This window comes from Rhinolophus ferrumequinum, chromosome 16 (genome assembly GCF_004115265.2).
Source record: "Rhinolophus ferrumequinum isolate MPI-CBG mRhiFer1 chromosome 16, mRhiFer1_v1.p, whole genome shotgun sequence".
NCBI classification, from domain to species: Eukaryota; Metazoa; Chordata; class Mammalia; order Chiroptera; family Rhinolophidae; genus Rhinolophus; species Rhinolophus ferrumequinum.
The window spans coordinates 25,728,085-25,744,563 of record NC_046299.1 but is presented as its reverse complement, the minus strand read 5'-3'; the positions used below and the strand labels follow the sequence as shown (position 1 = coordinate 25,744,563).

The 16,479-nt window shown below is 38.7% G+C and overlaps 1 protein-coding gene across 5 annotated transcripts in view; it reads left to right on the top strand.

Annotated features, from left to right (window-relative positions):
• Positions 1 to 13,839, top strand: part of R3HCC1L (R3H domain and coiled-coil containing 1 like) — a 76,116-nt gene extending 62,277 nt beyond the window's left edge. For all 5 annotated transcript variants that reach the window (XM_033131142.1, XM_033131144.1, XM_033131141.1 and 2 more), the window contains 4 exons: positions 3,782 to 3,852; positions 4,706 to 4,801; positions 5,303 to 5,443; positions 13,041 to 13,839. In XM_033131142.1, the coding sequence (XP_032987033.1) occupies positions 3,782 to 3,852; positions 4,706 to 4,801; positions 5,303 to 5,443; positions 13,041 to 13,108 (376 nt within the window). In that variant the 3' untranslated portion in view covers positions 13,109 to 13,839. The remainder of the gene's footprint in view (positions 1 to 3,781; positions 3,853 to 4,705; positions 4,802 to 5,302; positions 5,444 to 13,040) is intronic.
• The last annotated feature ends 2,640 nt before the right edge of the window (positions 13,840 to 16,479 follow it).

The following is a 16,479-nucleotide window of genomic DNA, read 5'->3' as shown; positions in this document are numbered from 1 at the left end:
TCTCTCAAGGTTTTCTCTTTGTCTTTGGTATTCGACATTTTCAGTATGATGTGGGTTTGTGTTTCTTTTTATTCTTCTTGAGATTGTTTGGGCTTCTTAAATCAATGAATTAATGTTTTTCATTGGTTTTGGAGAACACTCAGACATTATCTCTTCAAATATTACCTCTGTCAATTTCTCTTTCTTTTACCTTCTCTAAGATGCCAATTAAATGTACATTAGACTTCTCACTTAATTCTCATGGCACCTCTCCTTCATATTTTCCATCTCTTTGTCTGTTACATTCGGAATAATTTCTTTAGCCTCTAGTTACCAGTTCACTAATTTTTCTTCAGTTGTGTTTAATTTGCTGTTAAATCTGTCCATTGAATTTTCAAATTTAATTTTATTATGTTTTTTATTTTTCAAAGTTATCTATTATATCTTTTCCAAATCTGCATGGCCATTTTTTAGTTTCTTGTTTTCTCCAAATATTTTCAAGATTGAAAAAAATTTCTTTAAGTGTATTAAACATAGACCCCCTATAGTTTTTGTCTGGTAGTTCCTTTATCTGAACTCTTTTTTTCTCACTCATAGTGTCTTGCTTTTTTGGAGGTTTATTTTTTTTTAATTTTTAAATTTTTTTTTTTTTTACTGTGAGCACCCATTTTCCTTGGAATTATATTTATGGGAATTGAGGCTTGCAATAAAAGAAGAGGATTTCTCATGAAGAGATTTGTTTTTCTCTGCCAAGCACCAAGGGCACTAACAGTCCAGGAGCACTGTAAATTAGATTATTGATTTGAGGTTATTCTGACCACTCAGATAGAAATAATCAAGTGGAGGATGATAAAAAATGATTGTTACATGTCTCAACTAGTTTATTTTAACAATACTTAATAAATGTCGATTCACTTGCCAGTCTCTGATGTGGTGCCAGACCTTTTTTTTTTTCTTATTTTTTTTTTAGGTTATTGGTCTGTTGATAGAAGAGTTCTCATATGTCACTGTCCTGATATCTTACTGTGACTTCTAGTTTCATTTCTTTTACATGGAATAAGAACCTTAACTACCTTCAGAGTCATCGAGTGCATATTGCTTATGGGGTGAAATGTTTTCTATGTCTTTTATGGCTGTTTTGCCCAAGCATAATTGATAGTGATTCTTGGGTTTCTTAAGTGACTTCATCGTTCTCTAGTCTTCCAAAGTACTCAACTAAGTTGTTATAGACACAACAACTCTTCTATTTCACACTCATATTTCATTGGTTTAATTTTACTCAAATTATGTAGTGAGTATAAGTTAAAACTGATATAAGTGGGTTTGTAAACAATTGCATTGACTATTGCTATGCATATCATTCCTAAATACATAGGAGATGGTAAAAGTGTCAGAAGTATACCTCTGTATCTCTAGCTTATAAGAAAAAATAAGCTTTAGGAATAAAGAAATAGTCCAGGAAGAGAGTTATTAAAAGATTTTTAGGGTCTGAAACAAAGTCACTTTCACACTCCACTCTTTATATTAAAAATTTAAATTTAAAATTCAATCCCTGTACCTCTTGACTTTGTAAGATTTTTATATTGTTAGGAGATAGCGCCAACTTTTTCTTAAAGGGCCAGATAGTAAATATTTTAGGCAGCGCTGCCATTGTTGCACAAAAGCAGCCATAGACAATTTGTAAACAAATGAGCATGGCTGTATCCAGTGAAACTTTATGTGCAAAAACAAGTATCCTGTTTCTATGAAGTTCTAGAACAGGCAAAACTAGCTAGCAGCCATGTACCTCGTTTATATTTGGTTGGTGGGAGCATCCGTTCTATAAAAGAAAGAAGGGGTGACTGGATGCTGGAGGACAGTTAACAGTGTCTTCCATAAACCTTATTCTAAATAGATAGTGTAGGTGGTCAGCCAGTCTCATTCATACAGTTATGTTAAGACCCAGTATCAGAGCCTATTCCATATAAAACGCATAACAGATTTTAAAAAGTTGTCAATGAGATTAAATCACAAATCAGAACTACCTTAGATTGTCATTAATAATGATGACTTTTAAAACCAAGAATCAGTTTTGTTGATGTCTAGACTTTCTTGAAGATTTGTTAATTCTTATGAATTATTTATTAACTTCTCTTTGATTTGTTTCTTCTTAATCTTGCCTGTAAGATCATTTTTTTTAAATCAAATCCAGAAACATTCTCAAAAGAGAAGCATTTTAAAGGATTATAAATTCCAAAGTGTAAAAGACCCTCCAGAACCCATCTAGGTCCTTTTCTATCCTTTTTGTAAACTATCTTATGATACAGGTTTCTACTATTGAATTTTTTCACAGTCTCCAACCCCTATGGTCACTTTATGTCATGGTCAAACTTACTCTTACATTCAGGAAATTCTCTAACCTTCAAAGCCTCCTTTATTCCTTTTTCCCCTCAAAGGAGTTTTTTCCTTGACTGGTTGTTAAAGAGAGAAAATATTTTAGCACTTGTCTTTTTATTTTTTTCCTTTGTATAGTATTTTATAAAAATAAAGAAAAGGTCATGGTGCAAAAGCCTAGAATAATGTCTGTGAGTCAAATACTACAGTCAGCTTCGTGTTTTAATCACTATCTTCATTAAAATTAATAATCTTCCTGATGAATATTGCTGTTAATAATAAAAACGAGTGCCCTTCCTTTGCTAAATGCCCACTGAGTGCTCCATACCACTGTTGGCCTTGTCATGGATGATCTCATTTCCATTTTTACAACAAGTCTGTGAGGAAGTACTATGCCCATTTCTACAGATCAGCAGACCTAGCTCAAGAGAGGGTTCACCCGCCCCAAGGACTCACAGCAGGTGGCAGAACCTGAGTCCATTCATATCTGTCCCTCCAACCCCGAGCTCTTTCCCAGTGCTATACTGAGTCTGTGCGCAGGTTTAAGCTCCTCGCTAAAGCACCACCTGTGATGTCATCATGTGGATAGTCCTGTGCTTACTAGCATAGCTCCGCTCCGAAATAAAGGTGTTCTTTAGTCCTTCAGGGGGCATTCTTTTGATTCTTTATAATTGGATTTGATATTTCTCTTGATTTCTTTTATCCTGAATTTTCCTGGCTTTGCCACATTTCTTCGTATTTTCCCTTTCTACTTTGCTTCTACAAGAAGTAAGGAAGAATGGGTCAGCCTCTCTGATTACAGTTGTTCCCCCCTCTCCATTACTTTATATATATATGTGTGTATATACTTTTTTTTTTTTGCTTTGAATGACCTATATGCTTCTCTTCTGGCTCTCTCTATCTCTGTCTCTGTCCTTGAGCCTACATATGAAAGATGGACAATTAAGTTCGCAAACTTTCCACTGTGTGCTTACGTGGTGGAAAGTTCGTGAACTTAGTTGTCTGACCTTTCGTATGCATTAAATCCAAGTGACCTTCCCTGCCGACCTCCTCCTCTAATATTCTTCTACCCCTCCTCTGCATCCCCTTTCTACCTCTTCTTGTTTTGTGCCCGTGAGACTGTCTCTTGTAAATAGTGTGTTAAATCCTTTTACCTCCCCAAAGGGACCTGTGAGGATTAATTAGTTGATGTCTATAAAATGGCTGGGAAAATAAAATACTACCAAGTAGTTCTTTATGATGGTATTATTGCTTTTAAAATTCAGTGGCTTCTTCTGTCCTCCAAGCTGTTTTTTTGTGTCATTATTCCCATTCCACCTGTGCGCTCGTTGGGTGTTTCTCATCATGCAGTGCTTTATGAGACACTATTTTAAAGATGTTTCATAGAAGTAAATTTTAAGAAATAAAATTGTGGGTTTTTTTGTTGCAGGAAGAAAGGATTTGATATTAAGTGGGTGGATGATACACATGCCCTAGGAGTCTTCTCCAGTCCAATTACAGGTATTTACTCAATGGATTTCAGTGTTCTTTTCTTATCGTCCATTTTCGTCTGCTTATTTCCCTTCTATTTTAGCCAACTGGCATTTTTTCCAAGTAATTGGCAGGAACGGGTTTTTGAGGCATGGTGTTTTGGTACCTGTGTGCTTCCGGTCTCCCTTTTCACTTTAATCCAATGGTATTTGGAGAGATAGTCAACTCCTTTCAAGGTTATTTGCTGCAGTTATGATAGTACATAAACAGATTATAGGTAGAGATGTAAGAAGCTTGTGTGATTAAATCTTACAGTATTTATGATTTTTTTCACCTAGACAAATGAATTTGAAGTAGCCCTTTAACTTATCCAGTGAGAGATTGTAATACCTACTTTCTGAATATATGATTGGGCCTTTTCACATAATGATGCAGAGGCATTCAAAGAAATTAGAGATTTTGGTTCCCATCTGAACCACCTAGATTAGAGGTCTGCGAACTTATTCTTTAAAAGGCCACATAGTAAATATTTTAAGGCATATGGTCTCTGTCAGTACTTAACTCTGCTGCAGTAGCCAGAAAGCAGCCATAGACAATATGCAAACAAATGAGCATGGCTCTGTTTCGGTCAAAATTTATTTACAAAAATAGGGTTTTGGCTGGATTTGATCATAGAGTCATAGTTTGCTGATCCCTGATCTAAAGTAATCACTGCCAAGTTGTTCCTTATGGGATTTTCTAGAGCTTACCATCTCATTTGCTTGCCATGAAAAAAAAAGCATCATAACATCTAGGAAATACTTTTTAAAAAATACTGTTAAATTTTCCTTCGCATCATTCTTCTTCATATCTTCTCCTTCCTTATATTTATTGCTCTTTGCAGCTCGTGATGCTCTGGGTAGTAAACATACCATGGTGAAGATCCGGCCCTTGTCACAGGCCACAAGAGCAGCCAAGGCCAAAGCTAGAGCTTATGCTGGTGAGCCAACAATCTCGGGGGGGGGGGGGGGGGGGGGTTCTTGTTGATAGTAGTGTCCTTGTATTTTTCAGCACTTGTACAGCACCCAGTGTTGTAAAGGCATATCACTATTAATTTTAGTGTTAAAAGGAGTGTGTCTTTAAGGAAAAAAAAGAGAAAAGACATTGTAGCACCTGAGCAGCCACTTGAGAGAATGGGAGATTTTAACTGCAAGCAATGCAGCAACCATTTTCTGATGACATCCTTATCTAGTTTACCTCTCTGTTAGCTGTTTGATAGAGTCACTGTAAGAAATTGTGTCAATACAGATAATGAAGACAGGGTTGTTTGTGCTTTGCCATGTTAATTTCCTCTGATCGTCATCTATCAGGCTCCTATTAATTACTGCTGATGCAGCCCTTTTTAGTGTATTTTGTATGTTAATTACTGGGTTAAATCATTTGGAGCTAGAGTGTTTTCTCTTCCTTACTGTCTCCTACTCATTCCCTTTCTCCCTTCCAGAATTCCTCCAGCCAGCAAAGGAGCGTCCTGAGACTTCAGCAGCCCTAGCCAGAAGGCTAGTCATCAGTGCCCTTGGTGTTCGAAGTAAGCAGAGCAAAACTGAACGGGAAGCAGAGCTCAAGAAATTGCAAGAAGCCCGAGGTGAGTTGGAGTGATGGCGTTCTTCTCTAGTCCTTTTAGAGCTCACTAGAAGGCGTGTGTGAAAAAAAGGAAAAAAAGAATGAAACTCGTTCCGTTTTGTCATTTCCATTTCCTAGAAGCCTCCCAAGTGTATTGAAATTGTTTTCATGCCTTATATTTAGGAGGAAGACATTTCAGGATTTGTATGCCTGTTCCACACACCAAGGCATCCTAATCCATCCTCCTACTTGTTTTCCGAGATAGGAGGTTTCATCTTCTCAGCTCCTCCATGGCTTTTTCTGTAGTTCTTGCTCCAAATGTTGAGAAAAATTTCCCTGTGAAAACATAATAGTCTCCCAGGCAGAAAACATTATTTACTGTGGTTTTACTGGGCCATGATTGCCATGGTATTATCAAATGGTTTAGATCTTAGTTAGAAGACAAATTAAGGAAAAGCCAGCAACTGACATTGATGATGATAACTGTGGGGGGTGTTTTTTTCCGTAAAGACAGTCCTGAGTGGCTCCATTAGAGTACATCTCGATTACCCAGCTGCTGATTATTTTTCAGTATCTAAGGGTTCTCAGAAGATATTTCAACTGATCAACAAGCAGGATTTTTCTTTCTCTGTAGTTTGGAATTGAGGTTAAAATCTCTGTGTCCACTTTATAGGCTGTTGACTTGTCTGGAAAGGCTTGGGACTCCAGCTTTATACTTAAGTACTTTTTATCAACCTTCAGGCTTTAGACAGTCTCATTGCCTTAGCCCACGATCTGTGGAATCTGCGAAGGCAATTTATTCTGAAAATTCCACTTACTGAAAAGTAACTTCATTTTTCCATTAAACGAATTGAAGTTTCAAAGTCCTTGTTTATTGCCAGTCTAACAAGGCCATTAATACTTCCTGTCCACTCTGCTTTGGTGATAGCAGGCAGCTTGTGGACTCTCGGCTGCACTGGCCAGATAACCAGTGACAGAGTGTGTCATGCATGGCAGGTGTTAGAGTTCCAGTGTAGAACCCAACTAATTTTTGAAACCTTAATGATTATAATGAAGCCGTTTTGATTTTTCCAATGCATTGTTCATTCAGAGGCCTCTTATAGACTATAGAAACGGGAGGGTTCCTGTGGTTTTTATAGATGGCAATAATAGAATTAAAGGAGAATGCAGTGTTCTTAACCCTTTATTAATTGGTTATTCATGAAGAAAATGATTTCTCTGTGAGAACCACAATTATCTCAGAAGCTCAATGGAGGGTAATAACAGTGGTATCTATAAAAAGGAGGTATGACTCCTTTTGTAGTTATCATGCTTTCCTGTGGATCTCTACAGATGCAGCAGCAGTTTCACATGGGTATCGTCTGAGTATTCCCCTCTTCTTCTCTGTAGGCACATCAGCATGCAGCTCCACTTGAAGTATTTGTTTTAAGTACCCAGATATACGAAGAGCATTTCCTTGATGCAATTAAAAATGAGACTGTTGGCTAAGTGGGTACCCTGTTACTTTTTTAAAGAAGGCATTTAGTTGTGAATAGAGATCTACTGTGATAAGTTCCTACCATCTATTGGTGCTGAGGCTGTACAGATTATAGAGGGCTTTTTGTTATGCTTCAGAGCTTTCCCAGTCTTTATATCTGAGAAGATGCATTTGGAAAACTCCTGATTTATTGCTTTCTGGTTTCTTTATGTATTGAGTGGATACTCTTGTACCTGCCTGCATGGACCCTAAGGCTTCTCACTTAGCAAGATTTTTTTTCTATGGAAATTAAAAGTACTGTATTAAGCAGAACATATTTTTGTTCCAGACCGTCTTTCATTGGAGGGGGAGGGATCAGTACAGCATAATGGTAACATTATAGACTCTGGAATCAGACTGTCTGGGTCCACATCTTAGCTCTGCCATTTACTGGCTGTGTGACCTTGGGCAAATTAGTCACTCTCTGGAGGCCTCTGTTTCTTCACCCATAAAGTGGAAATGAAGTAAGATAATCCATGAAAGACACTTCGTCATCTTCAAAATCGTAGGAATGCTTTCCCTTCTGTTTCTATAGGCCTGTAATTATTATGTGAGAACTGTTAGCTGCTGCTGTTTTTCTTAGTAACAACAATATCATGGTGAGTTCGGTGCAGATTCCAGGGCATGTTTTTTTTTAATTTTAAATTTCCTGTAATACTCTATCAACCACATTTGGCATTCTGAGCACCTGCTCTGTGCAAAGCATTGTGCTCTCTATTTAGAGTTAGATGGCAAGATTTTGTTCCTCTCCTTAAGACTTACAACCTAGTAGGGACATCTGCTTTGAGTAAGGAAGAAAATATGAATCTCGTGTTTTAAGCAGTTGTTTCTCCTCTCACTTGAGTTCTCATGATTTTAAGATTAAAAGCCATAAAAGGGTTTTTGTTGATTAAAAGGATTGCAAGGAAAGACCAGGTAATGTAACATGTTATGATAACTCTGTGCTGGATGGTATTATCTCCAATTGAGAGCTGGCCCAGAGAAGTTAAATAACTGGCCTAAGGTTACCCAGCTGGTAAATTGAGAGGAGGCATTTGAACCTAGGCTTCTCTAATTAAAACCTGTGCTCCTTCTATAATACTATAATCATCCCTCTTGAAGGGGTTAATTTACATTTTGAGTTAATTTGAGTTAATTTACATTTTTTCCCCTGAAAAAAAAATATTAAAAAAATTTTAGGGCCATCAGAAAATAAAATATGACAGGCTTCTTTTTAGTTATTTTTTCCAGCGGTTAGCAGCTTTCAGTCAAAAAATTCTTCCTTACGTCTCACTTAAATCTGTATGATAGTTTAAACTAGTTTCCTCTTCTTTTCTCCTTAGTAGAAATGGGGAACATCTGGACACCATTCTGTTCTAACAACCTTTAACTATACAGATCAAGGGCAGATCATCTAGGAATGCCAGAATCTGGGCTGTGGTGGGGTTTCTGCCATTAACTAGCTGTGTGGCCCTGGGCAAGTCTCAGGGCCCCAGTTTCCAACAAAGTAAAAGTAATGTCGGACTTACCTAACTTGGGGAACTTTGGAGCACAACCTAAGTTAACGTGTAGAAGTGTTGAGAAAAGGGCTTTATAAATTCAGGATGTTATTATTTGTGGGATTCTTGGGAATGAGTGTTCATTATTATAATGTGAGCCCGTAATGACAAATACGCACTATGTACTGCCGCTCCCCACCCAGTGCCGTGACACACACTGCTGATCCGTCAGAACGTTCCCTTTGGGTCACGTTTTGACTTGACCATTGCCAATTGATCAAAACAGAATGGGAGTTGAGATCTATGTGCTATCCTGATATACGAGTAGGTACTTTTATTAATAACACTACAGAGTAATCCCCTAGCCTTTCTTTTTCCCGCTTGAGGCCTTCTATTTGGCACAGTGCCTGGTTTATGAAAAGGTACTTAGTATACATGCGTGTTCATTGAATACATGAGTGACTTGGTTACTTTAAGTTTTCTTCATAAATCTTCTTTCATTCATGATTCTACTCTGAACCCTGTTAAGTCCTCCATGTGTTTCTTTATGAAACCCAGAGCTGAACACTGCATCTGAAACTCTTCTAATTAATGAAGTTAGGATTTGTGATTTTGGGGTTTAAATACTTCCTGCTAAGCTCTTCCACCCTACTTTGGTTTTTCTACCTTTTTAGTGAGAAGTGTATGTCTTAGTCCTTAAAAAGGAGATTCGGAAAATAAAGGTACTCTGGAAAGAATGGAGAAAAAGGAAGTACCCAATTCATTTTAAGCAAATCATATTGTATATATCTGGAGGATAAGAGCTTTATTTTCATAAGCCCTTGAACATGGGAAAGTATTTTCTTAGTCCAGCAGAGTACATAACAGATCAGAGTTACAGTGAGAGTGGGAAATGAAATCATAGATCATCCTTGAGTGCTTTGTGTGTGGTTTTTTATTTTGATTTTTTTAGTTTTCAATTACAATTGACATACAGTATTATATTAGTTTCAGGTGTACAACATAGTGATTAGACATTTATGTAACTTATGAAGTGATCACTCCGATAAATCTAGTACCCATCTGACACCATACATAGTTATTACAGTATTATTGACTCTATTCCCTGTGCTGTACTTTACATTCCCGTGAATGTTTTTATAACTGACAATTTGTACATCGTAATCCCTTCCCCTTTTTCTCCCACTCCCCAACCCCTATCCCATCTGACAGCTATCAAAATGTTCACTGTACATCCTTGCGTGCTTTGTATTGATTTAATTACGTGTTTTAACCAGTGATTCACACTAAATGATAAAACCATATTTTAAAAACCACACTTGGGAACATGTGTAAAACTTCCCTACAGTCTATTTATTGAACCAGTTTTGAGTCCCACCTGAAATTGGAGATAGATAGCATTACTTCCCAGAATAAGTTATTCTATCATTTTCAAAGCCTGATATAATTTTGTTTCTTAATTTCCTTTTTACTCTTGGGGATAGGTGATTAATTGGCTGGTCCTAAAAGGCCATCTTTTGTGTTAAAGATCTGAAAGACAATAAGTAAACAATAATTTGATCCCTTAGTTTGATGAATTAAATCACTAAGAACTTAAAAGTAAAATCATCTCTACAGTATACTTAGTCAACTATAATAAAAAAATTAATCAACAGTTGCTACCTTTTGAAATCCTTTTTAGGCATTTCCATTATTCTGCCTGCAAGGGCAGTGCTGCATTGCTGACTCATAATCTAGGTCTTGTGGCATTTTCTTGGTTTCTTTTCTCCCCTGATGTAAAGTTCTTTCATTTGTAACCACATTTCCTTTCATTTGAATGTGGTCTTTTACTCTGAGATACAGTATTTACCCATATTTTTGGTCTTACCGGCTCTTTCATAAACTTACGCTCCTGGCCTAGATCAGAGAGGAAAATGTTAATCCTAGTACTGACTGACCATTTTACCAACTATTGCTAAATAAATAGCATGTAGCTCTTTGTGTTGATACTTAATACATTGATAACCAACCCACTCTCCAGAGTAATATCCCCCCTTAACACTTAGGTGATCCAGACTATGGTTTCCCAGTGCATTAATGATTATATAAATACTTGGTAAGCCTAAAATCTAAAACCTTGCTAAAATTAGGAGGTCATTCCTCCTTGATCTACCAGGTCTGTCACACTGTAAACGAAGGCAATTAGATTAGTTTGACTAGACTTGTACTTCACGTCCTCAAGTAGATTTTGTGATGATTTTCTCCATTATTTTCTTAGGTGTAGAAGTAAATTTTTGAAAGTTGTAATTTACATCCCTTTTGATTGTTTTCAAACATGATAGATACCAAACTGGTCCTTTTTAAATCTTCGACTTCTGTTCCTTCAGTGAGAAGTGGTGATTTCAATCAACTCATTTAATTAAGAGCTTTTTTCATTCAGTCTGTCAGCTGTTATCTGCTTTCCTTTCCCATTAATAAAGGAACAGCATATTTCTTTATCTTTCTTTCAATAAATTTTTTTCCCACATTTTTTCCTTTTCTTTGTAGATATTTTCAGATGTCAGGATAGTGAAAGTATGTTGGTGTAAGAATTAAGGACCTAGGTTCCAGCTTCAGATTTTCACTGATTATGTAACTTTAGGCAAGTCACTGAACGCCCCCCTCCAAACTTCCATTTACTCTTTAAAATGAAGAAAATATTTTTAAGTCTCATCCTCACCTATATTTCTCTATTCCATTCATGTTCTGTATTTCTAAATTTATACCTCACATTTTCACTATTCCTTTCTGTTTCTCTGTTTGTCTCCCTACTTTTACTGGTTTTCTCATATGGTTTACAACCAGAATTTCTTCTTATATGTACATATGTTTGGCAATAGAGATCTACAGTCTTTTATTAGAAAGCATTAGGGTAGGAAATGTTACAGAATTTTGAGATTTTTCCAATTTTAGAAAGATACGGTTATCTTTATGTGTTTCACACCACCAAAATCAAACACATTAACATTAATATTTCTGCAGCAGAGGGTATGACTAGTCACCTTAAATGGCGCATGTGAACAGCCTCCTATCCTTCAGGTTAGATTTACCACCAAAAGAAACAAAACTGTTTTCAGAACTGCTTGGGTTTTGGAATTGTGGATTATGGACCAGTCATATTTTTCTACTGCACCTGGATTTCTTGTCTGATAACTTCCCATGTTGCCTTTCTAAGTTTCTGAGCTTACTGAAAACTGTGAGTTCTAATAATTCACTTTTCTGGTTTCTTCACTTTTTCTTGGACTACAGAACCAGGTTTTGATTGCTTTCATCTAAGGTTGGCTTTGCCTTTAGATCCACTCCAAATTTTCCCCTCTTTGTGAGAATCAGAACCGCAGTGCCTTCCTGACAAATGTGCGGTTTCCTAGAGAATCCCAACCCAATTCAGGCCTATCTTAAAGCCAAGTCAACAGGACACTAAATTAACCAGCCTTCAGTTGGGAATTTGCTGACCCCGGTTTTTTGCTTCTTGTAACTTTGCTGCTATATTCTGATCATGCCACAAGATGGTGCCCAAATAGCAGCGAATTTCTCTTTCTCAACATTTACAAGTGCTAGTCAGTTTCCTGACCAAGTTCTTTGCCCTTAAAGTACAGTCAAATATAGTACAGGAATTTTATAAGACATTCTGCTGATTTGGAAAGATATGTCAAAATAGCAAGTGTTTACTCTAGATTCACCTTGATTTTGATTTCTATAATCCCTCTGGTTCATGACTTGCAAAATCTTTTATGGACATCTGAAATAATAGCTCTTGGAAGGAAGCACTTAGGCTTATCATCTGCATTTTATGATGTCAAGATAAATGACAAACTGTGAAATTAGAACTGGTATTGTGGCACCTGATGAAGCGCTTGGGCCACCAAACCATGTATGGCTTGTATTTTCTCAGGTCTTGGTGAAAGTGTTCAATGGAAACCAAGTTTCTTTGTTAAAAATGGAAGATGCATTGCCCAGATTTGTGCTTTTTTTGTTTTTGTTTTAGAAATAGTCCCTAGTTTTCACTCCCTTATATGTAGCCATTTTTCCATGTTGGAATTGTGTATTGCAGAAGATTTCTGGTTCCTGAAAGTGCTCTGAAAATACTGCAATTGGGTTTGCCTCTGAAACATTTTTTCCGTAAGATTGTCCTAGGAAGACATGGCTAAAGCCTCGTGGCTACCATTTCCACTTGAGCAAGAAATTAGAAGAAGAATGTTGAAACATATCTTTGATCACAATTGAAACATATCCTTGATCACTGTTGAAATATTTATAAAGATCAGTAAACTGGGAATAATGCACTAACACAGTTGAGAAACAGAATTAAAATAAATATATTAACAGCAAGACTAGAATCTGGGTCGTGCTAGATTCTGACTTACTCCATATACTTTTTATTTCTATTAGTCCCAGATCTCTCTCTTTTTATTATAAGTAATAGTAACGTTTCCATTTAACAAAGCACTTGGAAAGTTAAAGATATTAACTCTTGGAATCAGGTAAGAGAAGACCAAGAAATCCAGTTATTCCAGTTATCTTATGATTAAAGTTTGCCTTGTAATTTGGATTAAGGGAAAGTCACTGGTTATATGAAGTACCACTTTTAACACTGCCCTGATTTGCAGAGAGAAAACGGTTGGAAGCCAAGCAACGAGAAGACATCTGGGAAGGCAGAGACCAATCTGCAGTTTGAACGTCACTCAATGAAAGAGATAATTCCGTGAATTCAGAAAACATTTCCATCGTCTTCAGATAAGAGGATTCTTCCAGAGCTCTACACATGCAGATGTGCGTGTTAATGAAAGAAAGAGATAATGCGATCAAGAGAAGGACAACTGGTACAGAAAGAAGACAGACTCCTGTCTGTGTTCATTGCTAAACGCAGTTCTTTGGAATCGCTGTACTGTGTCAGGCATAGAAGGGAGCCATGAGCTAGGAAGAAACTTGGAAAATGTGACTTCAGGAGTCCTCTGGACAGGGCACGTCATGTTAGCATGGGTCACACTTCCAGGATGTTTTAAGCAAATACAAAACAGAGGATTCAAACCTGCGATGATGGGAGATTTATGCCCTGCAAAACCAGGGTGTTCCTTAGTACCTCATAAAGCTGAAAACCGCAATGTTGAGGGAGAGGGGAGGGAGCAGTTAGTACAGAGACGGAACAGCGTCTGATGTATTTGGTATTCACAGAATCGACACTGCAGTCCCAGAACTCCAAAATTGGTGAACTGCAGCAGATGCGGGTGTTTGGACTCCAGAGTTTGTACTGAGCTGAGTGCCTGGGGCTGCTCCAGCTGCACAGCAGCCAGGGGCCTGCTAGCTTCATTCCTCGTGGGAAGCCAGTTCTGGGAGCTGTATACCAGTTCCAGTTTCAGCAGTACTATCACGTTGTAAGAGGGAGACATTAAAGCCCATTTTATGACAGATCGCTCTGGTATTTGTCAGTTTTGTCATTCTTACAAAGAAACTGGAGAGCAGCTCTGCTGTCATCTCCTTTCTGTAATCTGTGTGTGGGTTCATTGGGTCTCTTGGTTTTGTTGAGTCCACCAAGGAAAGAGCTGGTCATGCCTGCCCCAGAGCGTACCACGGAAGTGCCTGTCCTGGGACCGGTGCGTGGCAGCTCCTCTTCCATCCTGGCCTTCCTCGTGCACCTGCACCCCACCTGCCAGCCTTTTCCCATTTCTGTCAAATCTGACATCCTGCAGAAAGCATCTGGCACACAGCATGTTCTTGGTATGATCTTGTCAGCCTGTGCCAGAGGTACTCGACAAGCAGCGCCAGACCATCTGTTACAATGAAGAGCAGCCAGAATAAAACAAACACCTCTGGGCAGTGAGAAATTTCCTCCTAAAGGACATGGACACGTCAGAGCCGTCACCTCAGGCTCTATCCGTTTCATATCTGCATTCTCAGTATTTTTGGAAAGTAGTGCCGCACTGAAGAAATGGTAGAGCTAGACCTTAAGATGCTGAGGTAGCAAGAAATAGTGTTTCATTGTGCTTTCAACTAGGGCAGTAGCCTCATTTTTGTATGATTTAGTGCCCATGACAATGATAGATTATTAGCATTGCCTAGAGTATGGTGGAGTGGGGCTCTTTTCAAACGGTCCTCAAATGACACTGCCTTGGGTCTTAGTCCTGACACAACTACCCCTGTTGCTATTCTGGTCTCAGAGCCCTCGCAGTGTCTCAGCATTGTTTCTCGTAGTCTCGTTCAGTTCTGAAAGCGTCTCTTGTTCATGCTCAATGCCTCCCTTCCAAGTCAGGGGGATTAAATAAGCCCTTCTCTTGACCACTGCTCCAGGACTTAGACCAGTGCCCTTCTCTTCAGCTTGTAGGTGCTCAGCTTGTGCTGTCTTCACAGAGGGACTTCTCTAAGATACGTCTGTTTGAACAATATGGCTGCATTTGAAAGGAAATGGAAAGCAGGGAATTGTCGCCAGGCTTCTTACTGAACAGCATAAGGTTTGCTCGGTTTTGATTCTTCAAGGCCCAGAGTGACCTTGGGCGGTAAAAAAGAGATGATTGCCCTCATCACTTGCTTTTGAAGGTCCTTGCCCTTTCTAACAGCATTTTAGCTTTTAAGGGTGTTGTTAATGGTGACAGCCCCGTGTTTATCACCAAGTTTGCGTGTAGTCCTCATAATTTCCAGAAGTTACTTTTGTTCTCATTCTAATGCTTTGTACTAGGTGGCTAGTAGCTTATGCTTTTTGTTAGCTAATAGTCAACCACCTCTAAGTTTCAGATTTATCCTTATAACCAGACCCAGAAAAAAGATTTTTTTTTTTTCCAGCCAAAAAAGCTATGGAGTGCTGCTGCTTCTACCATTAGTAGAGAATGTGCTTTTCGGTTGTATTTTTCTAGTAGTTGGGATCAATGTCTACTGGCTGGAGGTAAGAAGGCCTGCCATGGCCCAGCACAGACTGCATCGGGCTTGTCCAGATGGGAGTCAGCTCTTCAGCCATACCTAAGCCATGCCTTCTCGAGCGCAGCTAATTGGAGAGTACCCTGTAGCTGCCACTGGCTCCTTTGTTAGATATTTGAGAGGACAGCTAGTGCACTCTGTTCTGCATGTATGTTGCTTCGTATATATGTTGAACATCTGAATCCAGGATCACCTGGAATTAATAGTAGAAAGGTACATTCCCCTTGAGGTCTGATATCTTCCCCGTAGAGTGAAAATCTTTGTGGAATAGAAATAACTTAGGCTTCTGAAGAGTAAGCTGAGGTTCCTTGCACTTTAATTTCTCTGAGACTAAAAAGTATGCTGAGGTGAAAATCTCCTGACATTTTTGGTTCTGTCTGGAATTTGGTGGTTGGTGTTCTGTTAACATTCCTCATCTAGTTACAAGTCATGCCAGCCACCAGGCTTCCCATGCCCTTCCCTTTCAACTCAGAGGGGTAACAGCACAACCCTTGTGTAGCTTTTTCCAAGAAATAGCACTGGCTGCACCTATCAGACGTATGATGTGGGCAGCGAGACTGAGACCGAAGCCGGTGGCTGGCTGCCTGGCCTGCTTTTTCTGGCCCTCTTGGAAACTGGACCCAGCAAGAAGCTGTGGGTAACCTCCCTGCCTGAATCTAGTCATCAGTCACCACATGTGCCCCCACTAGCTGCACATTCTTTCACAGACCATTAGCTGCATGTGCGAGTATAATGTTGTTACTGTTTGGGAGATGTTTGCTGGCTCCAACAGGAAATCAGTCCTTCCCTTGTTTACCTAAATTGCCATGCCAAAATATAATGCTCCCTCTGCCTAATGAAGGAGATGAGGTCGACCTGAAAAGAGAGAAGGTAGAGGAGAAGAAGGATGAAAGCACTTCTTTATATTCACAGAGCTTACCCCCGAGCACGTCCGTTTTACTCTCTAAGGACAGGGTAGCTCTCGTGATGGAGGAGGGAAGCACTATTGTAAATCTGAGTTAATTCATTTTGGCTCTGCAGCCCCAGTTACAAGAGTTTACAATCCTTGGACTTCCCCTGGCCTCCTACCTTTCATTCCTTAACCTTTCCAACCCGTGTTTCAGCGCTGAGCTGGGGCAGGAATTGGGAAGCAGACGGTAC